Source organism: Planococcus citri, chromosome 1 (assembly GCF_950023065.1).
Source record: "Planococcus citri chromosome 1, ihPlaCitr1.1, whole genome shotgun sequence".
Classification (NCBI taxonomy): Eukaryota; Metazoa; Arthropoda; class Insecta; order Hemiptera; family Pseudococcidae; genus Planococcus; species Planococcus citri.
The window spans coordinates 38,979,397-39,004,906 of NC_088677.1; the positions used below are offsets into that span (position 1 = coordinate 38,979,397).

At 31.5% G+C, this 25,510-nt stretch overlaps 1 protein-coding gene across 5 annotated transcripts in view; it reads right to left on the reverse strand.

Moving 5' to 3' along the window:
- Window positions 1-1,443: 1,443 nt before the first annotated feature.
- shep (alan shepard) overlaps window positions 1,444-25,510 on the reverse strand; it is a 94,461-nt gene continuing 70,394 nt past the window's right edge. For 3 of the 5 annotated variants that reach the window (XM_065344659.1, XM_065344657.1, XM_065344660.1), the window contains 9 exons: window positions 22,188-22,459; window positions 15,924-15,982; window positions 12,893-13,020; window positions 12,014-12,171; window positions 10,183-10,312; window positions 8,659-8,853; window positions 7,681-7,779; window positions 3,643-3,785; window positions 1,444-3,492 (listed from right to left, as the gene is read on the reverse strand). In XM_065344659.1, the coding sequence (XP_065200731.1) occupies window positions 3,423-3,492; window positions 3,643-3,785; window positions 7,681-7,779; window positions 8,659-8,853; window positions 10,183-10,312; window positions 12,014-12,171; window positions 12,893-13,020; window positions 15,924-15,982; window positions 22,188-22,459 (1,254 nt within the window). In that variant the 3' untranslated portion in view covers window positions 1,444-3,422. Of the gene's footprint in view, window positions 3,493-3,642; window positions 3,786-7,680; window positions 7,780-8,658; window positions 8,854-10,182; window positions 10,313-12,013; window positions 12,172-12,892; window positions 13,021-15,923; window positions 15,983-22,187; window positions 22,460-24,160; window positions 24,491-25,510 lie in introns of those variants that run through there. The other 2 variants (XM_065344662.1, XM_065344661.1) reach the window with 2 other exon arrangements.

Below are 25,510 nucleotides of genomic sequence, written 5' to 3' on the forward strand. Positions count from 1 at the left end.
TAATTGCTTGCTTTTCTACACTAGCAATACGCTTGCATTTATCTGCTTACATTTATCTAGCAATCTAATGCTAGCAAAATGCGAGCAGATCTCTAGTCTCTCTCGTCTAGCTTTTACTTTGCATTCTAGCAATAGAAAAACGCTAGCTGATTGCCCTCACTTTTCAGCTAGCTTTCTGTATGGAATTAGATTCTAGCAAAATGCGAGCAAGTATGTGGCATTTTTTTCCTAGCATGTTTTTCACTGGCATTTCCTTCATAGCCTACTCATGCAAGTACAGAAAAACTTCAGTGAATCTCTTTCACCCATTTTTCAGAAAAATACTTCCATATCTTCATTTTTTAAATGGAATTTTTAAATATTTCTAACAGATACCTAAATACGTAATTTTTCGTTTCTCAATGATTTTTTTATTTTCATTTTTAAAAAAATTTCAAATTTGTTAATGCTTTTCATTTTAACAGGTAGGTATTTTTCCTTTCCATTTTGGCTACTTTTCAACTTTGAACAATAATTTTGAAGAATATTCCATTATTGAAAAATCATTCTTGTAATTATTTCATTTTTTATAATGTATAATTTGTTCATTAAAAATGTTGTTCAAATGTTTTTGAAATTTCTTATTTTTAGTTTGTTTGATATTTCATTTTTAAATTTTAAATTTTGGCAATTTTTTAATTAAAAAAAAAAAAAAACTTTATTTTTCAATAAAGAGACTTCTAACCCAAGCGCTAGCTTAATGCTAGCAAATTGCTAGCGTTGTTCTCTCTCATGGTATACTTTGCTACTCTTAGATAAAGTATGTAGTCAATCTGAATATAAGCTCAAGGTAGTATTTTGTATGATAGTAAGAAGAGTGCTACCACTCTACTTACTCTGGCACACCTCACTAGCGCTATGCTAGCGGTGAGCTAGCGTAGGAGGTCAGTTGCCTATTTTTGGATATTGGAGAACTACCTTGACCTGATTGAAAACACCTCCTAGTATTTTTAAAAGTTAATTAGTAAAAATAATTTTCCTGATAATCAAACTTTTCCTGCGCTAGCAAAATGCTAGCCTCATGCTAGCAAATTTTACGCTAGCACGAATGGTGCCGGAATTTGAGACACTTTTTTTAAAAATGCTAGCAAATCAGTCGCGATTTAGTCGCATTTACGTAGTAGAATTGCAAGCAAAGTGTTAACAAAATGCTAGCTTTTCGCTAGCTTTATGCTAGCTATACCCTAGCTGTTTGTGCTCAATTCTGCTACGCTAATGCGACCTAATCACTACTGATTTGCTAGCATTTTTAAAAAAAGTGTCTCAAATTCCGGCACCATTCGTGCTAGCGTAAAATTTGCTAGCATTTGGTCAACTGGGTGAAACCTTTTTATCACAATTAGTCTCAATATGTTTCAAAATAAAAACCAAACTGAAAACTAGGAGAAAAAAAAAACAAGCAAAAAACAAAACAAAATTATATTAGATAAAAATTCATCATTTTTTTAATTTAAAAAAATGCAGTCTAAACAATATCAGTTCAACAGTAGAATATTAAATAATTCTTACATTTCAGAGAATCAGTGGCAATCAATAGTTTAAATCAAAAACAACGCTCACCTCGTTATGATAAAGAATAGAATCAATAAAGAGTTATCAACGAAGACTATCGGTGGAAATTCAATTACGATACACAATAACGTATTTTCCACCATTTATTATCGTTTTTCAAAAAAAAAAAAAAAAGACAGAAAAAAAAACAAAGACAAGAAAAAACACGAAAGTAAATATACTTTTGCACTTAACTAAAAAAAAATTCAGAATTACCCAAGTAGGCGACTTACAATATATTTTTACACGACATTCTATAAATTTCTCAACGGTGAGTTGAATTTATTCGGATGCTCGTTGGAAGCCTTAAGCAAAATTCCTACCTAGCACGACACCTTTCAACATTTACTTGACAATGATGCTTTATTAATTACTACGCACATTTTTTTAATCCATTAACTTGATAAATACACCAGGAAATAATTTTCCAATCACAATTAAGTATTCAAAAACATACACAAAAATAAACAAACAAACGACGTTCTTTCATACTACCGAACGTAGTACACTAATATCGACTCAACACACCTTAACAATCTACACATCAAAATAGGCAAAACGTTAGATCTATTTGCTTTACAAAAGAAAAAGAAAAGAAATTCAAAATGAACAGCACAAATCGTTACAACGAAAACAAATATTACTAAAGTAACATGGAATGGTTATTTCATATGTTACACAGATTTTTCATCATTCTTTTTTCTAATTCACGAAATGAAAAAAATCTGGATATGCGGATCCAAAAACATAGGTATCATGTTTCAAGTCGTTATCTCAATCCGGATAACGCAAACCGTGAAGCCCAAAACAAAATTCAGAGGCTTTATTCAAACTTTTTAAAAAGAATCAAAATCAAAATCGCAACTACAAAATTTTGTAAAATTAGTCTATCGTTTAACGAGCGAATAAAAAAAATAAATAAATAATAAATAAACAAAATGATCAGCGATGGTAACGAGACGGTAAATGGAAAATGCGTCTGATTAGCTCTCTGTAATCACTCGTTGATTTACATAGAAGATAAAAAAGAAAAAGAAAACAAAACAAAAAAGAATTAGGATAGGTACAACTTGAAAAATTTTCGCAATCGAAAATTGAAAAAATCGTCCACGACAAAAAATCGATTTCTGAAAATTAAACTTTGCGAACCGAGTAACATTAAATTAACCTTAAAATAAAGACGTCGTTAAAAAAATTCAATAACGATTTATCCTTAAAACATTTTTTAACATAATTATAAATTAAAAAATACGTAAATTACAATAAAGCATGATCCGAATTCGAACTTAAAAATTCTAAAAAAACACAAGCCAAATAATGAATTTTATTCAGAGTGAAAAATTATACTTTTTCGTTCGAAAAACACACTGTCACGAAAACGAAAACACTATAATATACACATTTAATTAAATACGCATAAACAGTCTGACTTCGCGTTCTTCATCTCAAACAGAAAACAAAATACGCAAATTTTTCAATAGTAAAAATTCACACGCTTAAAATAAGATTTGAAAAAAAGGAAAATGAACAAAAAAAAAAACATTACGTTCTGTTCGTGAATCTCACTTTTTCAATTATAGATCTACTATTTAATTTTGATTTACTAACGAATGCCTTAAAAACAATTTCGTGGCTTGTTTCTCACATTTTTTTTCGATAACATAACGAAATTATCAATTTTTTAAATTTATTCCATAAATCTAGCTATAGAAGCGAACTTACAAATTAACAACAATCAGTCTAGAAAGACGACAAACAAATATCAGCAAAACAGCTAAACAATTATCTCGTTTTACGCAGCAAACAAAAAAATTTTGTAATAAAAAAAAAAGTTATATAACATTGAAATCCATCTGAATACCATTTATGCCGTTATAGTAGCGGGTATCTGGATAATACCACCTGCAAGAAGAAAATAATTCAAAAATTAGCTAAATTCTATACACAATATTTTTCTAAGGTAACGATCTTAGAAAAGTAACTACTACACAGTTCCAAAGAATTCTGTTCAATGTTCCCTTCCCAATTTCGATATTGAAAAAAACTATTTACTTGAGAGGAAATTGCTGATAATCTTCCGGAGAAACCGCATTTGGTGGGTGTTCCTCTGACGCAGCAATTGGAACAGTATGAATGATACTCGGGGTCGCAGCGCAGTACGGATACGTGTTAGGATGAGGACTAGCGGCTATATACTGCAATCAGAAAAAAAAATCAAAATTAAAATAAAACTTGATGAAACCACTAACAACATTTCGGCAAATGTTCCAATGCTTCTCTTCGTTTCATTCGCAAGCAAAATTATATTTTCAGCAATAGGTATCTAAGAAATGTAAGTGACTCTAATTGAGGGCAAATACCTAACCATGTATGAGCTCAGCTTTCAGGATTTCCAACAAAATCATTTAATAATGTCAGGCTTGAAAAAAGATTTTCTCCTGCAGATTGCTTACCAACACTTTCATAGCCTGCCCAGTGCCCACATACGAAGAAAAGTCAATAATAATACTTATATTATATTCACAACAGCCATCCTTTAATTTTTTGTATTTTTTTTCTCATTCATTTGTTGATTGACATGTTTAAAAAGGAGAAATTTTCCAATAATACCGAACAGAAAATGTTCGAAGAATTTAGGTTAAATATCAAATTATTTGGTGAACTGAAGTCCATATTAATCTATAAATTCAAATAAGGAATCGTCCTAGATACGGTAATCTCAAATCCCGGTACAATGTATATGTATTTTTTATAGGTGCTTCGAATGTAATTCAATAAAATTCAAGCAATTTCAGATACGACTGTAAGTATGCATTTATGCAATTCGTTCATTAGAAAAATGCTGAGACATAATTAATTACAAAAACACATGGAAATTTTCATATCTTTGACAATAAAAATAATCAACCCTATTTCTCATTACAAAGCACATACCTAATAATATTCTTCAACTAGTCTGGCACAGTTTCGAAACAAACATGCTGCCAAAATTTCATAACTTGAAAATAGGCATGTTGATTTTTCAAAGAAGTTTTCAATTTCTGAAACTTGATATGAGAAATGAAGAAGAGAGGGGGAGAAATGTTCCACACAGTCCTACAATCACATCCTCGATCATTATTTGTTTGTGATTTGAGTAGTGTTTTGCATTTATTCATTAATTCATTCGAATGCATTTTCATTTAATTTCACTTCAATTTAAGAGAGAAAAAAAAACAAAAAATGTCAATTAGAACCGATCTTCTAATGATAAGAAATGGATCGTGAACGCTCACTCATTAAGACTAGGCAAATAAACAGATATCAACATTCTAGATTCCTTCTTAAATAACGTTTCCTCCACTTCCAACAAAAAATCGAATATTGAATAAACGAGTAAATAAACCGAAGCACATAAAAATTTACTTTAGGCAGCCGAACAGAATTCCAATTTCAATTAATTAGGTAATGCAAACTACAAAGTAGCAATATTATCGGCGTATCGCAACGAATTAATTGCAATTAAGAATCTATTTATGCGAATGCGAACAAGACCCAGACTATCGTCGCTTATTAATTTCTTTCGCAAAATTTTTTGTACATTTAACAAGACTTACATCGCGTAATGATAAGATTATGTTTATGCTCATGCTGGTGAAATTAAATTTGCTGATTGAATTATTTTTCGTAACCCATACTTCGGCTACATAGGTAGTACTTATATACTACCTATTAGTTTTGTATTCCTCAACGAACAAAGCTTTCAGTATCGACCTACCTAGTGCCTCTGCCTACCGGTGTGTATTACGTACACACTACACAGTCAGTACACAAATAGGTAGCGAAAATGAAAAAATAACGCTAACAAACAGGCACGTGTTCAATTTTTTGATAACCGTTTACCATTTTGACTACACTGAACAGAACAATGCACGAGTATGTAATATACGTGACACAAGACCACAATCATACACATTGCACATACCCAGAACCCACACGACTATCCACCAGTAGAAAAAATATTACAAATTACTCGAATTTATTTTTCCTAGTTCTCGAAACATCATTGTTGTAACGGTGGCTTAATTAACAGAGAAAACCAACTTGAGAAGAAACTAAATTATTGCCTTTATATTTAAACAACGAAGGCAATTTTGTTACAAAAGAAAAACGGTTAATTTTTCTTCACCAAAATGTACAAAAATAACGAAATTACGCTCGGACCGAAATTTTTTCCACACCCCATGTTCACTTCAACTGAGATGAATGCTAAATCACGAAAAGTATAAAGGGCTTGTGTACAATGGAATTTTTCCCATGAGATACTTTTCTCATTACTAAAATTGCAAACTGAGAAAAGAGAATCTTTTTTTTTCCCCTTCGAAATAATGCTACGTATTAAAATGACCTAAACAAAATTACACAATTCGATTTACAATTTGATAGTAAACTGTTTCCATAAATTAACCTAATAACGTGAAAATTTGCTCGTTTGTAAGCTCTACAAACGTTCGAAGTCTGAAAAGATGGAAAATAACATGTCAAAAAATTAAATCAAAATTTAAGCTTCTCAAATCTGTATTCTTTTTTTTGAAAACTATCGAAGTATAGTTGAAATCTGGTTTCAATTACGGGTACGATAATAACATAAACAGATCTTTTATTTTATTTCATTTTTTATGCTAGAAGTATTTTTGATAGACTCAAGATACATCAATTTTCGTATACTTAAAAGAATGAAATTTCATATGTTTAGAAGAATTCCAAACTTTCTTACCAATCAATTTTTCCAAGAACCCACTTTAGAACTTAATTCATTTTTTCGCCGAAGCATTCCAATCCTATTCATTTTAAAAACAAATAGAAATAAATTTGCTAAGGTACCTAAGATGTTGTAATAATTATAGGATCATAAACACACCAGAATTGTCACGTTTTTACAGAATAATTTCCACATTTTACAAATTTTCAAATAATTTTTTTTCAGATTTTCAAATTTAAAACGCGACTTTTAAACAATCATTTTAAACGAAAATCATTTGACCAAACAAGTATTTTTCACAATTTCTCGGCTCACTTTGAAAATCTGAATTTTATCAAGTTCGACTAAATTTTGTGTTTTTTTTTCAGTGTCCAAATTTTAAAATGCGATTAAATAAAATTTTGAACGTTTTGGGTTCGTTCAACCAATTTGGGAGGGGGGGGGGGCAAATTTCAAACTCCAATATTTTATTCATTTTTATTAAATTTAATCCAAAAATTATAAATATATTGGTTAGAATCAATCAAGTACGTAGATCTAGGTACATATTTTAACGTTCACGAAACTTAATAATCAATCATACTCGTATATTTAGTTGAACAGATAAAATTGTATCCATGTAATTTTATCTAAGATTTTTTCATCGAGGTTTCATTTCCAGCAACTACATTGTAAATAGGTATTCGTTTAATGAGATTTTCGAGAAAGTTCATTCTATCGAGTTCGAGCAAATTGATTTTTAAATCAAGAATTAGAACACTGGATAAAATTCCACTAAACATCTGAATTTGTACAGCAGTGAGCAGATTAGGCATAAATATGGACAAAAGATGAAAGTCATTTTAAATTCGATGGTTGGTCAATTTGATAAGTCATTCATTATCCTAAAACCAACCAGGTTGAAGACATGAAAATGAAAATTTTAAAACAATTTTCATCTTTTATCGTTCTATAAACATAAAACGTAGGTACATATTATATGCAGCGTTTCGCGAGTTATTTTAATCAATGCACATTATCATTCTCACAATAATAACACGATAAGGAAAACAATTCAATTTAGCAATGATGAATGGTGATGTGTTCTTACCTAACCATACGATTCGTAATATAACGCAATAAAAGATAAATTTTTTTAGCCGATTAATTTTTACGTCTAAAGAATGCGACTAAACACCTAGAAGATTTGATTCAATTTTATATTACTTTTTTACGAGTTTTGGCATTTTGAAAAAAAAATTGATGGTAAAATCTACGTAATTTACAACATTAGGTAGGTATTTTTAGTATTCTGTGATGAAACTTGGAAATGAAATCATTCGCGTTGAAGCTTATTAAAAAATACTCACAGATCCTGGTGTACCCAGTTGTATAGTAGAAACATGAGCAGCTAATTGTGGAATCATTGAACTATAAGTAACGGCATTAGGATCCGCTTGCGGAACCACCTATAATCATTATTTATTAATACTTTACGTTATGGTTCAAAATCCTAACGATATTTTTAAAAATTACGCAACTCTTCGAATACTACCTATTTTAATTAAATGCCGGCGTAGAAAAACTCGTTTAAAATGCTCTTTTATTTCATTTTTTTAAAAAAGTATCAAATGAATAGAATAATGGTATACCACACATCATTAATAAACTGAATTTTTAGCAACAAAAAAATGAGAGGGAAAAATAAAAAACATCTCGTAGCAATAAATCAAAAAACGAACGGAAAATGTTTCAAATTTATAGGTATTTTTAACACCGTTGTACGTAAATTGGGCACGTATCTTAAATATCAGTTCCATGCATTTGCTCGGACGATTCTTTAATTAAGAAGATCACTTGTGTTACTGTTCTAATTGTAGGATCATAGGAGATACGACCTTCAAAAAATTATTGCATACAATTCACATCATATTTGTTTGTCAAAATTACAACCTACGTTCATCGACGCTTCATTTCTCATTTACCTACGAAATTTTCGCAATACGTACGAAAAAATATTATTTTATAAAATACGATTATTTTACCTATTATCTGGCGATTTCTTGATAAATTTACCTACATTCGAATGCCACACGAAATTCTGCTCGAAATACTGAATTTAGAAAATATTTCGCCGAAATCTTCTAATGCTAAAACGGGTACGCTCGTCAAAGCGAATAATAGTTTACGTTTCAACTTTCAACACATACATCGTAGATATAGCTGGGGTATTATACAAGTAAAATTTGTATGTGTTGTGTATGTGTTGAATTCATCGACACAGCAAAACACTCTTTATATATTTCTTTTCAATTCGAATTGAAAACTGAAAACAATCGCCTACTCACATCCATTTGTGTCATGTGTGGTGCTGGTTGAACGATATATTGCGGTACCCATTGTGCTGGTACAGAGTACCCGGCGATTGGTTGTGCGGTATTGTAATGACGAGTATAAGGAGTGATGGCCGTAGCTGGTAGAATCGGCGTCGTAGTGATTCCATTTTGTTGAAAACCGCTCGTATCATAGGTTACATGACCTCCCTGAAACAATCAACGAAAAACAATAATCATAAATAGGTATAGGTAGTTAGATACTCAATTAATTTTAATCTATTTTTTTTAAACTCTCGACTTGAAGCGAATTTAACCTATACAGCTACAGGGTTTCAAAGAAAGTAAATAGGCGATTTAAAATTCAACATTCAAATCTGAGAAAAAGCTGAAAACATTTTCAAGATGAAAACTCAACTTTTCACAATAGATACGTACCTATAAAATTTGAAAACTTGCATCTGAAAATTTTAGTTTTTAGCCTCATTTTATCAGACTGATTTTAAAAATGATATTTCAACTGATCTCAACAGCTCCAGGGAGCACAAAAGCACAATTAAGGCAAAATAAGACTTATTGAAATTTTGCCAACAAAAAATAGGCTTCTTGCAATGCAACTTCAGAAAAAGAAAAGACTTCTAATGTAATTCTGACAAAATGGGATTACATTTTGATTACCTACATTTTTTTGAAGCGACTTAGGTATTGATTGTTACTACCGAATTTGCAGTCGCAGAGTTTAAATATTAGCTCATTTTCATGATCCGGTCGCCGAAATTTTCGAACATGGCCAAATTCCTTAGCCTACTTATTTTTTAAATTTTACCTTTTTTTTCAACATTTCGAAAGAATCCGTAATATGTACGTATGTATTGACTACTTCTTTGCCGTTGAATATGATTTCCTTTTTGGTCTTTCCCCACCAATTTTTAGCAAACAAAAAACAAAATGCATTGCAAATACAGATACCCATAAGACTGAATATAAAAAACCCCAAAAAAGAGGACCACCCACTGCATTGCATTGGTACGCGATCCGCCATCCCAGTGAAAATAATTTCGTAGTCGCGATGACCGAACGCTTGGAGACTCTTCGCAACACTTCTAAAATATAAATTCACTCGAGACGTGAAGGCGAATATAACAAGAATTCATAAGGCTTAATCAGTATTCCGTTTCTGTATGGAGTAATATCCGCTGAATCGAATCAATTGTTTAGAATCACTACGAATTCGCCACTTTTAACCATGAAGCTGAGTTAATCGTATTAAACGATGAATTTTTCTTAAATTAAAAAATTAACCTCATTTTTTCGACGACAAATGTACAATTCCGAGTCCTCTATGTTAATATGATTTAATAGGTTAGGTATCATTGGTGCAGAGGTGGATCATACCCGCGATGAAACTGAACGCAAGTACTTTTATATCACTATGATGAAGCTGAAGCTGCTACATAAATCAAGACCTGCTCACAAAATACCTATTCCCAATTTCGAATCAGCGGATATTTCTATGAAATTAATGAATAATAATCTTACATCATTTTTATGCAAACGTCTTTTTGGTCCTCCATCGGCAAATTTTATTAATAACGGTTCTTTTGCGCCCGAGAGATGCGTTCCGTTCAGACTCTGGATAATCTTTTCGCATTTATCTTTTGTTTCCATTCTGTAAAAGGAAAAATTAATTGAATGAGAAAAAAAAATTAAAAATCAATACGATTCATTATGGTAATTGCATATGATAGATGTTACAATTATGTACGTTCCTACGGACAATCATACATCGTACAAATATTCACGTCCATAATGTTCAAGGATACGAGTACACAACCTATTCCTATACCTTAGTTAGGTAATATTTGAAAAAGACAAGTCTTCGATTCATTCAAATGTGAGTACACAAACACATGTTTTCACTTGTTGTACCTTCAAGTATAGGTATATGCTTAACTTTTACACTGATGCAGTTAATTTTTCACGTGTAGTATTATTTCTTGACATGGGACGAAATTAGCTGATAATGTCAGATATGATAGGTTGGAGTTTTGATAGGAGCATTTACGAGCACTTATACGTACGAAATAATGTTACTTCACATTCGTAAGAACACAAGTTTCAATTTTAAATCGAATCGAATTTGAAAAAAAAAAAAAATTAATTAATACATATTACGAAAAAAATGATGACGAACTTATTAGAATTTTGAAACAGTTATCCTCGCTCTCACTTTCTCATCACGTTCCAACAAATCTCGCTCAGCAATATGTCGAGGATAAAAAATGTTGATTTTCAAAGGTCTGGCAATGAATTTCATTCTCAAAATTTATTTTGAAAACACAGTCCACAGGGTATTCCAAAAAAGTTCTCGAATCGCCCCTTCCTATAGCCATGCTACATAAAAATTCAAAAACGGATTCAAGAATTTACACTTCTTTTTCAATATGGAACTTTGGGCTTTTATCGATAGAAAAAGTTGAAGATTGATTTGAAGAGCTCAAATTTTTGCATCCTCTTTTCATACTAATTTTACAGAAATACTTCGATACAAATGATATGGTGAGCTGGGAATGTGTAATACGTGTCTGTGGTTGTTCTGTCTTTAAAAACTAGTAAAAAGAAAATCAATGCAAGAGCGTTCAAAATTTAGAATTTTCAAATTAATTTTTTTCGACGAGGTTTCAGAAAACATCAAAAACAAACACGATAAGTATTTTCTTTAGAATTCTGCAAGCTTTTTAAACTTACAGAGCAAATTGGTACAAATTTCGCATTATTTTTCGGTTATCTTATGACTATCGATTTAAATGCTGGGCTTTTGCATCATTGCACGACATTTACAATGTTCATCCACATTCGCCCACAATGCGACGCTGTTATTAATAAATTTCGTCTCTGGTCGAGATGAAAAACAGAATAAGAGCTACGCTGCCATCAATACTGAAGACCATTTTCACAGGCTTTATTCGTTCGTTCACATCTAATATCATTATGTTCATGTACTTAATACATAGTAGTAAGCTAAGAACATTCATATGACAAACGAATAAAGAATGCGCAACTAGCGCATTGTTTGAAATTTTCCACTTATCGTTGCTTGATAAGATAGAAAAAATACACTCTTTAGTATACTGTGTATACATTTTATCGAGATAGATTAGAAATCGAAATGGAATTCTCGAGTGTATTTTAAATATTGTTTCAAAACTTGAACTTTGACTTCGCAAAGCTGGGAATACAATTCGACTATTTCAAAATTTCAATCATCAGTACATTACATAACAGCGGGAAGGTAAAAGGAAATATACAGTAGGTAACAGTTCATGCAAAAAAAAAAACACACACACACACAAACAAAACGAATACATACCTAGCGAAACCTACGCCTTTACTCATATTAACTTCATCCCTTAATACACGAGTAGAAATCACAGTTCCATATTTTGCTAGCATATTTTCTAAGTCATTTTCTTTGAAATTTAAAGGAAGATTGGCAAAATACAAATTAGTAGGATCTTGTTCTTGATGCTGTTGTCGAGAAACAAAATAAAACAAAAAAAAAAAAATATTAAAATTATATATCGCAGCAAGCATCAAATACAAGGCGGACAAAATAAAAAGTTTCGCATTTCGTTTAACTCCCATTTGCAAGAAAATATCTCAAAGCAATTACAATTATCATCGAAAACTAAAAAACCGAAATTGAATCAGTCTGGACGACTGGTTGAAGAGCTTTGCTTAACAAATGATTTGCTCGTTGCTACAGAAGACAAAATGTTGCTATTCACAATAACAATAGACATTCAAAATCGGGATTAATTTTGTTGAAATATTAGTTTTGAGACATTTTCGAACAAATAATGGGATCAAAGTTGAAAGCGTAACTATTTTTTGGCCTATTTTATAAAACCATATTTACGTTCAAAACTCGACGTAAAGATGATTATAGAGCAAAGATGAAGCCGATATCTATCGTAGGCTACATATACATAATATGTATAACGACGATGCTGAATGAACGCATTTAATAAACACCAAACATCGGTTACAAAAGCTTTTAGTCATCATCTATAATTCCGTTCATTTTGCGGCAATAATTTATACGCGGCAATATTACGATCAAAAACATTATTTACTCAATTCTATGTACTTGCATTCTTCGATGTTTGGCGCGCCGAATTAACGAAGAACTTTTACGCACGTGAAAGAATTACCTACATAACGAAACTTGGAAAAATCAACAACTTACATTGGTTGTTCGGCGAATTATCGAAGAAATGCCAACTTTAGCCATCTGCGCTTGAATTCCCTTGGCTTGTAAGCCTTTAACGGCATTTTCTGCACAAACGTCGTTTTCAAAATCAACAAATCCATAACCTGCAATCGACAAAAAAACATACACAATATAAAAAATACATCAATAAAAAGAAAAACTTCTCTGTCTTGTGCATAGTAGGTTAGATAGGTAGGTAGGTGTACGAGTATGAAGCGAAAGAAACGGTGACAACGACGACAAACGTGAATATAACACAAACACGTTCGCTTGTTAAATCGAAAAATCTGACATTTGTGTAATCGAGGAAAAAAAATAAGGTAAAATGCAAAATCAGCTTTATAAAAACGTTCCTATAGTACCAAATATCATCAATATTTCAACCGTTTTTACCTCCATTTAATTCTCTCAAACTTACGACATATTCCTGTCAATATTAAGATATTAATGAAGCTTATTTGCCGACTACATAAACCCTGATATCGGACGATTTTTCATCTATTCGTGACATACGGTTAAGGTTTTTCTTCTTTTTTGATTATATTTTTTCTATTCTCGTATAGCACTTGCGTGAACTTTTTCGGTTTATTCGGAAGAAAAGCATCAAATGACAATTTTAGCGATGCTATTTGTACACAAATTACAAAGTAAGTACATACCTAGTTTCAAAAAAATATAAAATTAGAACCTAATTTGAGAATTTTTTTAAATTGCAGATATAGATGCATACTGCATGATCTCAAACACAATATCAATCATTCACTCAAATCCACCAATTTATCTGCCAATTTTTTCGAGTACCTACAGTTTCAAAAAAAATTAAATCGATCCAACAGAATACTAGCAGACACTTCTGAAAATTTAATCTAACAACGAAAAAAAAAATGATTCTATCGCGAAAATTTGGTCAAAACTTTCAAATCAATAACACTTCGACTGTACAACTCGTTATTGTAACATTTTTTGTTAATAATAGAACGATTGGATCGTCTTCAATAAAAATTCTATATCGTATTGTATCTATACAATAACGAGCAAAGTTTTCTTTTCAAGTAACTATTTTAAAAAATTTAAACACCAATTAGAAGATTTACTTGGTATCAGATACTATGTAGTAGGCACTATAGGCAATGCATATAATGCGTCTACGAAGTCTATTTGAGTTAAACCGTTTTTCGAATGCCACTTCGTTTAACGAACAATTTTCTTAATTATCGTTAATACATCAGTTCGCCTTATTTAAATTTTAAAAACAAATGAATTGGAAATTTCATTATTAGACGTCGTTTTATTATAATTGCTTTCTTTCCTGTGTGCTGTGAGAAAGAAAAAAAGGAAAAACCGAGTAAACTAGGTAAGTATAATTTCTAATACACTCAATAGTCAATGCGCGTAATTTTGGAAATAATCAACGTGGATTTTCAGGTAGGTATAAATATAAAAAAATATATTTTAATTTAAACACGTCGCGTTAACACTTTGATAATAAAATTAATGTGTATACATTACATTGCCAATTTTGAGTCTATAAATAAGCTTTTCTCACTAAAGTGTTGGTTCGACGAAATTCACACAAATCGTTTCAATTTTTCAAATGAAAAAATTTCAATACACGTCTACTCAATACCAATTTACTTATTATAAAGAAATATCCCGTACGATTTCAGCTCCTCAATAATTAGAAACACAAGGTACCTACAGAAAAATCACGTATTATGTCGAGTTAATCTAGAATAAATTAATTACTGTAGTCGAATGAAACATGAAAATAGTGCTTCGATTCGAATCTAAAAAATGCCTTCATTTCTGAATTTCGAGTGAAAAATTCGAATAACTGTTATTCGAAGCTAATTAAATTTTCGAAATTACATTACGAAAATTCTATAAACAAGAAAAAAAACATCTCAAGAACAAAAATCTCGAAAATGAATTGAATTTTCCGCCGCCGTTCGTTTAACGTAAGTGAGCTAAGAAAATTTAATCAATTTTAATTTTACACGAAAAGTGAGCTTTTCGCTTTCGAAATATATTCGACGAATTTAGTTCTTCGAACATCAACATGAATAATACGAAAACGAGAGTAAAAAAATCAATACCTTTACTTTTTCTATCGAAAAAAGAAGTGAATTAATGTTTTTTTTAAACATCGAATCGTATCATGTCGAGACAAATCGATTAAAATAACACCAAGAAATATCGATACAGGTATCTGGCAAGTTACCGGCAAATTTTTCCTTACAATGGCATTTTTCACCTGAATTTATTCGCTTTCGTATCTGTAGGTGGATATTTATTCCCTTTCTGCAAAATATTTTAATACGTCAACGAATAAAAGCAAAATCCAGAATTTCTTCAGATCTTTTTAATAAAACGTATACCTAATGTAGGTAACTTACTTTTTTATTCGCTCATTCTATCCAGCGAATGTATCATTTTTTTCATATCTATATTTAAACTACACCTACTTACCTTCGAAAACTCAAAACCACCATAAATTTCTCAGACGAGTCAACAAATAAGTTAAATTACCGAAAAAATTCTAATATTCGGATAAAATAACGCGAATATCGCATATTTTTACATCATTTGGAATTTCTTAGAAATTAAATAGACTTCGCGCTAACAAATAAGTTTTTTTAAACCTTTCAACTTCAATGGAATTAGTTTACAGCATTTTTTTTTACACACACCGCAGAAACGATAAGTTTGAGTACGTACGAATTTAGATCGTTTATAATTAGTATAGGTACATTGAACTTTTAACGCGAAATTTTCTCAATGTTATCTCGTTACAACAATTCGTTAGCTATTTTTTTCAATAAAACAATTTTTTTAAAAGTAATCGAAACGTTAGGCACTTTTCCAAATGAAACTATGGAAAAATTTTTGAAATCGAATTGAATAGTCACGCATATATATTGTAGCTTATTTTATAAATAACTATACCCTACATAGATACTTTTTCATTCAAAAGATAATGTTTTCAAGGTAAAATTTGCATACAAACCTCGACATTTATTCGTAGTTTTATCCATAATCGCTTTTGTTGAAGTAATATTTCCATATCTAGAAAGAAAAACAGAAAAAAAAGAAACATCAATGTATTATACATTTAAAAAATACATAATATTGAATATCGACCTACAAAAAGATAGGAATACAGTATAAATAGGTAGAAGTACCAAGTACCTACGCCCTAACTATGTAGAATAAGTCTAGGGTATGTATATCTACATACTTGAAGTTTTCGTGAGCATTTATACCAGCTCAAAATATACCTTCACTCAAGTTTAATCTTTTTTTTTTATCGCAATTACAAAATAACAATTAAATTTAGCCCATTTTGAAGACGAACGTTGAAATCATTCGAAGTGTTCTTAAATTCACTCGAAAATCTACCTACCTAATTACTTTGTTTAAAAAACAATTTCCATAAATTATGGCGAGAACGGGTAATTACAATAACTTGTGACACTCAATTTAATACTTACAAAAATGAATAAAAATGATTTAAGTTTTTAGTATTTTTTTTTTCAAGTGAATTTCGCAACTACTTATCAAGTTACCAAGAACATCGTGACTCATGAAGTGTAATAAAAAATAGGAAAAATGTAACTGTGCGTTTTCAGCGACGATGTTTACATCTAAGAGCAATCAATCCACAATTAGTGAGCATAAAACAGTATGAATCACCGCGGTATATACTTACAAGTAAAATATTTATTCCAAGTACGCCAAATGGGAATGGTTAAAAAAGATTCAGGTCTCAGAAAAATATGGCTACTTGAAAATGGAAAATAAGAATGAAATCAAACGCATACGTCCCCACTTCGCCCATCATATTGATTGAATAGAATTAAAAAAACACATTTTTATGAAAGAAAACATTCATAGCCTATTAACACACCTATTTGAAAACATACGTTAACACTCATCAAAAAATCATATACATAACACCAGAAAATTCGTATACATTACCACATTTTCCAACCTAAACAGAGATGCAACTTTTATTCGCCAAAATATAAATTTTTCCGACTTTTCATTGAGGTCAATAAAAACTTGAATCCTCAAAAAACCTACTCACCAAAAATGCTTTTGCGATTTATTCTGAAACGACCCTCAATTCATGGAAAATAACTAGAACTGGAATTATTCTTGTAAAATTCTGGATCAAAAAATTGGCGAGTAGAAGACCACAATTTTTCTACGTAATTTTCATGAAAAACAATTAAATATTTTTCGCAAAACAAAGACGATCACGATTTGTTACCAACTGTGATAAAAATTAATAGGTACAGGTACTTAGTCAGAATGTACAAAACACATATTATTACTTAGTGCTAAAACTGCAACAAATTTGAAGGAAAAAAAATTAAAAAATTGCAACGAGTTTTCCCAGAAATATATTCCAAATGTTGATAATAAATGCAACTGTAATTTCTACATTTTAGGTATTACCCAATGAATAATACGAGCGATCGTGGCATTCGAGTAATTTGACCTAAACATGTGAAATTATAACCGAGTAATTATAACCACGATACAATAATGAATTTTTGAAGCATAAACTACGAATGTAACAACTGAATCTTTAATAATTCTTGTTCATGTTCGGAAAAGGTTGTCCACCGAGCGATCAGGAGGTAATGTAGCAGATTCTCTCCCTAGAAACGAAAATTCGTATTTTGAATCTACCAACTCGAAAAAAGAATAGAAAAGTCCAATGTGCATGCAAAGATCTGCAAAACATTCTCAAATATTAAGAATCACTTTTAGGACGATCTTATAAATATGTATCACACTCTTGAAAGGGATTCATAAGTGACAATTTAGAAACTCTGTTCTCAGATGCAGCAAATATTTTAAAAAATCACTGTATTGATCAACAACTCTTTTCGAAAAACTGAAAACATGTTTTAAAAATGGATAAACACAATCACTTTAGTTTTTTAGTTCTTTAAAATTTTTCAAAATCATTCAAAAACTATCAAAAAAATTAGAAACTGAGTTTTTATTTTTCTTTTCCCAACTTCCAGAATTTACGATCAGTTTCAAAATATGAAAATACCCTCATGACATGGAAACAAATTCAAAACAAAGAAAAAAAGACATAAGTTTTATTCATTCTATTCTTCAAACCCGTGACCAACACTATATGGATGAAAAAATCTTGAGAGTAGGTAGGTGCACAACCAACCTTTTAACGTACATCCAGCTATTCAAATAACTACAAGTAGGTAGAACTCTATATAGGTATTGTATTATAGGCTATAATAAAGGAAAATAACCGGTATTGTTATTTGTTATAAACTAAACGTGAAGAATATTCGATACTTGACGAATTAAACTACCTTGGATACAAGTTTTTCTCAAAAATAAACAATTTTTACTTAATATGTTGGATGTGTTCCCTGGAACCCATAGAAATAAACCGATTTTTATTGCAAGTTTATAAGGATTCGTTGATGATTATATCTTTCGGACAAATTCTCACCTTACCAATCGATAACACGAAATGGTATTTCGCTCCGAACATTTGTAATGATTGAGTTAACTCAGCGAATCAAAAAAACCTGTAGTTACTCGTAGGTACTTACATTTGGGAAAAAGACGGCAAGTTCAGCCGAAAAAAAAAAGAACAAAAGAGGAGAGAGAACAGAGAAAGAATTTGTCGAATATGACGCAGCATTCGCCATTATTATGCCATTAACCCCGGAAAATTTCAAACTTAGTGGTTTTTGATTTCTCAATATTAGGATCAATTTGTTCGGCGTCTTTGTTTCATTTTTACCATTGACATAACGAATAATTTTATCGATACTTAGGTTATTACATAAAAATTCATAAACAATTTTCAAATCGTTCGAGTATTGTTCGTATTTTCAAGTATACAAACCATCGATAAGAAATACCAAGTACTCGAGACAGTAACATTTTAAACGTCTGTTTCGTGACATCGTGAGTCGCGCTGCTTGAGCATTATTTTACTCACATATTTTACACTCGTAACCAACGAAGAAAAGCATCTCGTTGACTATTTCGCATACAGACAATTATTGTAAAGGCTTTCGCATGCGGGGCATAATTACCGAATAAATAAATAGCCTGCGTTTACATTCGAAAAGAGGTAGCCACAAATAGAATATTTAATCAATCGTCTATGCCACGATAAATACAAATGTAAATAAGCGGGCACGTATTTCTTTATTTCTGGGATTTTTAGAAATTCTTAATACCTACTTTCGTGGAAAGTCAAGGACAAAAGTTCAATTTGAAAACCCAACCAATAGTTACAGTAACTTTATTCTAAAATTAATAATGGCTTATTTTGCCCTTAAAATTACAATTTTTTTTCAATTCCAAGGAGCATCAAAATAATGTAATGAGCATAAAAATGTACCTGTTAACCCTTTGGAGGTTCTCTAGGTTTTCGGGTTAGAAAATTGAAGTGCCTTAATGAGTGTGATAGGGTACCTCGCCCAATTGGCCAAACCACAAAAAAGTCGAGCTTTTGATGAAAAGTTTTATAGGAAAATGAAAGTTTCCAAAAAACACAAATGTGACATTTCCTAAAAAAAAATTGAATGTATGCAGAATTTTTTTTGAAAAAATGAACCAAAAACATGTGTCAAAAACATTGAACAAAAGCACTCTTTCAAAAAATGAAATAAAAATTGAATTGGAAAAAAATAAAAAAACAAGGTTGAAAAAAAGTCATCTGGCAGTTCACAAATTCAGCTAGAATCAAATCTTGTTGGCAAAAATGCCTTTGTTTAAAGCATGAAGAGAAGAAAAATCTATGTCGCTAAGAGAGGATTTTTTATCAAGTCATAAAATCTTTTAGGAAATCGAGCCGAAATATGGGACAAAATTTAGCGAAATTGCGAGCTTTCTGGCAGGAGGTAACTAATTATAAAAACATTTTCGCCTTTATTCACGAGATGTAGCATCGAATTTTCTTTCATTTTGGGAAAAAATGAGTATTTTATCACTTATTGGAGTATAGGAATATGAAGATGAAGATGAAGAGAAATAGTAAAAATAGTAAATAAAAATCCAAATTCATCTACGAGTTCAGTCTTTCATTTCGTTTACGCTGTGGATTTGTGTTTTTGTTCACTATTTCTCTTCATCTTCATCTTAATATTCCTATACTCCAATAAGTGATAAAATACTCATTTTTTCCCAAAATGAAAGAAAATTCTATGCTACATCTCGTGAATAAAGGCGAAAATGTTTTATAATTAGTTACCTCCTGCCAGAAAGCTCGCAATTTCGCTAAATTTTGTCCCATATTTCGGCTCGATTTCCTAAAAGATTTTATGACTTGATAAAAAATCCTCTCTTAGCGACATAGATTTTTCTTCTCTTCATGCTTTAAACAAAGGCATTTTTGCCAACAAGATTTGATTCTCGCTGAATTTGTGAACTGCCAGATGACTTTTTTTCAACCTTGTTTTTTTATTTTTTTCCAATTCAATTTTTATTTCATTTTTTGAAAGAGTGCTTTTGTTCAATGTTTTTGACACATGTTTTTGGTTCATTTTTTCAAAAAAAATTCTGCATACATTCAATTTTTTTTTAGGAAATGTCACATTTGTGTTTTTTGGAAACTTTCATTTTCCTACAAAACTTTTCATCAAAAGCTCGACTTTTTTGTGGTTTGGCCAATTGGGCGAGGTACCCTATCACACTCATTAAGGCACTCCAATTTTCTAACCCGAAAACCTAGAGAACCTCCAAAGGGTTAAGTGAGTACATTGCGTTTCTCCCTCCACACCATTTTTTTTGACTACATACCTATTTATACGAAATGGGAGAGTACGAGTAAGTAAGTACATAAGTATATTATGTCGCAGTTATGTAGCAGTTAGATATTTTGTGTAATAATACGTACTTTTACCTATAAGCTTATTACTTTTACTGAAATGAAAATTTTATCTAGCCTACATATTATTTAGTTTCCATTTCGATTTTGTAAAAGTTGAATACAAAAACAATCGTAAAAATTGAAGGAATAAAAATTACAAAAATTTCACGTACGTTAACACTGACTGACTACTATTCATTTTCTAAAACATTAGGTACACCAACTGCTAATTGAATTCACATTTCTAAAGCCTACTAGATAATAGGGCGACGCGTTCAGAACAGTATGTTTTCCTAAATGATTCGAACGGAGTAGGTACATAATATCATCGATAAAAATTAAAACCAATATAAAAAATAAGATAGGTATGTACCAACTACCTACATACTAAAAATGAATAATTAATCATGTCGTGTCGAATCGCTAAAGATGAATTCTTATACTTGGGGTTGAATTATTTTTTCATTTCTCACTTGGAACGATTATTTTGGTTCAAAATTTCTCCCCTTTTTCTCTTTCAATTTGCAAAAGTGAATCGAAAGAACCACACTCGAGGAAGAAAAGGGTTACCATTCAGAACAAGCAAAAAATGCAACGTATCCTATGTTTTCATTACCTACGTGTTTGGCAACAAACGAATCACAGTGTCAATAACACCTTGCGGTGGTGGAGAAGGGACAAAGAGGAGGAAAGGAGAAAAAACCAACAAGCTACCACCACTTTTCGGGTTTCAAAATTCGATCATGATCATCGATTCATCATTTGTAAATCCTAAATCTTATTGAACCATCGATTTTACATGCATTCAAAGTACTTGTAGATTAGATTTCCAGAAAAAAATTACCTATTTTCATTATTTCGATTTCGGCAACATTTTCAACGAAGCCACACTGGAATTTCCAACGGTTAGATATAAAATTCCAAACTATTTGAAAAATGCTCGAGTACCTACTACCTCTTTTCTACCTGCAGTCAAATAGTGAAAGGGAGAAAAAAAACGACGGCACAACAATTTAAACCACTTGCCAGTTCTGTGGGTAAAACAAAACCATTTACAAAAACTTTCAAACTAGGATTTCAAAACTTCCGTGTACCTTTCACGCTTACGCTTCGAAAATTCTGTTCGTTAAAATTACTATTTCTCAAGTTTTTATTCATTGAAAAACCTGATTTGAAATAAACGACTTCTGCGCTGTGTTCTATTACGTACTTATATACGTTAGGGCGAGCAAAACATAAAGCTGAATTTACGATAAACCTAAGTAATATTAACACTATTAGGTAGGTCTATAGGAACTGTATTAGGTGTTACAGGTAGGCTACTTGCACGTACGGACGTATCGACAATCGACATAGGTATTAGGTACATAAACTGAAAATAGTTATTCGATTACTTACTGAGAACACATGTTGATAAGATCTTTATCAGTGGTATTTTGGCCTAATCCTCGAATGTATAAATTGGTTTTGGATAATTCGTTGTCACCGCCATTTTTGGAACCTCCGGATCCACCGTTGGTGTTCCCACTAGCGCCGCTGGTAGATCCACCACCGTTGGCACTGGCGCAAGATGAATTTGCATTGGTATTATGAGACGTGGACATCGCTCCACCTTGAGAACTAGAACTGCTATTGGTATTAGCTGGTGAAGTTGCCGAGTTCACTCTTTGCTGAAATCATACAACGATAAAAATAACGATTACACAAACGATAACACGACGCAAACACAGGCAGAATGCAAATCCAACCACACAAACTGAAAGAGTAATAATGATCGACGACGCGCATACATAAGCTGTTTTTACTTCCCTCCTTAACATGCTGTAACAATAATACACTGATAAGGCTACAGCCGCATTATCGGACTCTTTTTTCTTATTCTGATAACCAAGTACATATTAAATGCGTCTGCAGATTTGAACTACGCTCATTCGTCGAGCAAGTAAGCATTTTCTTCCCCCGAATTCCGAAGAGTATGGTATGTACTTGGAATTAGTAACTTACTGCTTACTATGCTCTTCTCTAATCTCTAATGGCAATGAGTAGGTACTAGGTAGATGGGCCTTTCTAAAAATTTGTGTTACCTACTTATTACCAAACGTAAGCACTAGGTGCTCCTTGTTAGATATACTTACTCGCGAATAAATACCCATTTATTAATTTCCCTTCCCTTCCATTCCATTCCATTTCATTCCCTTCCTTTAGATTATGTATAAGCGATATAATTTTTTTTTTTCGTTTACTATTACTTAGAAATGGTTATCAAGCTCGCCGCTTATTTCTTTTTTCACATTACGTACCTCCACCCTTCGTACATTCGTATATCGTTTTTTTAAAACTCAGTTTGAAGATCGTAAATGTGCCTCGGCCTACATTAGCTCATGCTCGAGAGCATTTTTTTCTCGAAGACGATAAGTAGGTATTGATTTTTTTTTTAAATATTCGCTTCACGGTTACTAGTGGGTAGATAGGTGTTTCGAACTTCAAGTACAAATTCGTAAAACCATTAGTGAAATAGTAAATTTTCGACTTTGCATCCATCTCGACGAGTTCACAAAATTAGCTTCCTATTTTCATTTCACAAAATTGTCTCACTGTCGCACAGACAGGACACTTCTACGACAGCAGCAGCTTTTCAAAAAGGGGTGAACTTTTAACGAGGAATTCAACAAGTTCAACCTAGTATTATAATATGTACACATGACATGGGTAACTAATATGAATGCAAAAACCAGTTTATAAAAGTATGAGCCGGACGTTTTGCAAACAGCCAAACACGGTCGTATTTTGCTTGAGCTACTATGTTTGCGAAATTACATTTTAATACTACCGTAAAATCAATTTCATACTCGAAATATAAAGCAAAAAGCAGTATAATGTTTCTAAATGGATGTTCTCATTAAATGTAGTCGTCGACAATAAATCTATTTCGGGTCGTTTTGCCAGCACAGATACATTATGCGCAATCTAAAATGTACCCAGCGTCTTTACGGCCAACAAATTTGATTTTCTATGTGCCTCTCCTTCTCTCATCGTACTCGTAACTAAATATCAAAATGGAAAACCAATAAGCTACCAGAGATTTAATATTAGTATATATTAGTATATTATATCCTGAATCTGAATATCTACCTCACAAAATGAAATTTCAAATACATTAAAAGCTTCACGATGATATTTTGAGTTACATTACGATGTGTATACGAGTACCTGCGTATAAATCTAAGTATGCCGCGCCGTAAGGCCCCGGCCACCAATTTAATCCCACAATTCTCGACTATGTACTCAAATTTGTGTTCGCCGTGATTCTAAACTACACATACCTATGTACCTAGGTACTATATCAATTATTATATATTAAAATGTCGTACCGAAAATAGAATATTCTTCAGTAACCAAATCTTGAATTGAAACCGACATCAAGCATCAACTTGAACATACCAGTAATCGTTCGATCAAACTGTTCAATTGATGAAGACCCACAAAGCTGAGTAATATTCGAAGTCTTCGCATTTATTTGTACTTTTGAAATACATATGCACGATTTGCAAGATTCAGAACACGATTAGGTATATGCACACTTAACGCATCTTCCATCAATTCTTTCATTTCTTTTGCGAATCACGTACTGTATGTAGAATGGATTAGACTATATGAGCGCACAACTTACATTTTCGCGAACAATTATAGCACCGTTAACGATAATAAACTTAGAGGAACGTACACTTTTTATCTACTTATACGTAAATTTAATAATAATAACCGAAGTAAAAACGACGAATAATTTTCATAAAACATTAAAAAAAATTCACTTAATCAGTCTTAGACGAGATAAATCTAAAAAAAAAATACCTAATTATCTTCATTTCGAATTTCGATTCGATTTCTTTTTTGTTTTTTGTTTATTAAATTGTACGGTTGTCAAATAACGATATAGCGACAAATACTGGATAACTGACCGGAATAAAAACCAGTCTTCATCATTCCCTCTCCATTTTATTTTGTATCCCGTGAGTGGACGCTTGCTTCGTGGAAGCAGAACCGAAACGAAGTAACGAAGAAGTGAAGAACGAAGCGTGAAGCGAAAGAAGTAAAGTAAAACTCGCACCTTGGATTCATCAATTCATTAATAAATTTGTCATCATCATCACATTCACATACGATTTCAACTTTTAACGACGTTTCAACTTTCAAAAAAAAATTAGCGCAACGGATAAATTTCAAAAATTTACAATTTAGCGAATTTTCCATACGAAAAAGTTGCACTGACAAAATCACCATTATAATTTATAATATTGATCACTTGATTAGTGATATTTGATGGAAAATTGAAATTCGAGTCTGCCGCTCCACTCACTTTGGAAATTGATTATTTGATTGACGATGAGTGTCCCTCAAAAAGGGAATATGATAAAACCAGAAAGTGAAGTTGAACTCGAGAAAACGCGTCTTTGAGTTTTTGAGAGCTCATATGCAAAAAACAAGAAATTTTCACATCACGAAAAAATAGGAGTGCCCTGAGGTCAGATGCCGTGCAAGTTTTTCGATTGTAAAAAAATAAAATTTCACTTCATAATTTTGAGATTCAAAACAAAAATTGATTAACAACTGAAATTTTTGAGAACCAACAGAATTTCAATGTTTTTAAATTTGAAAAAAATGTTTATTTTAAATGAAACAAAAAATGCATAGCAAAGGTGCAATAATTCTAAAAAGTGGAA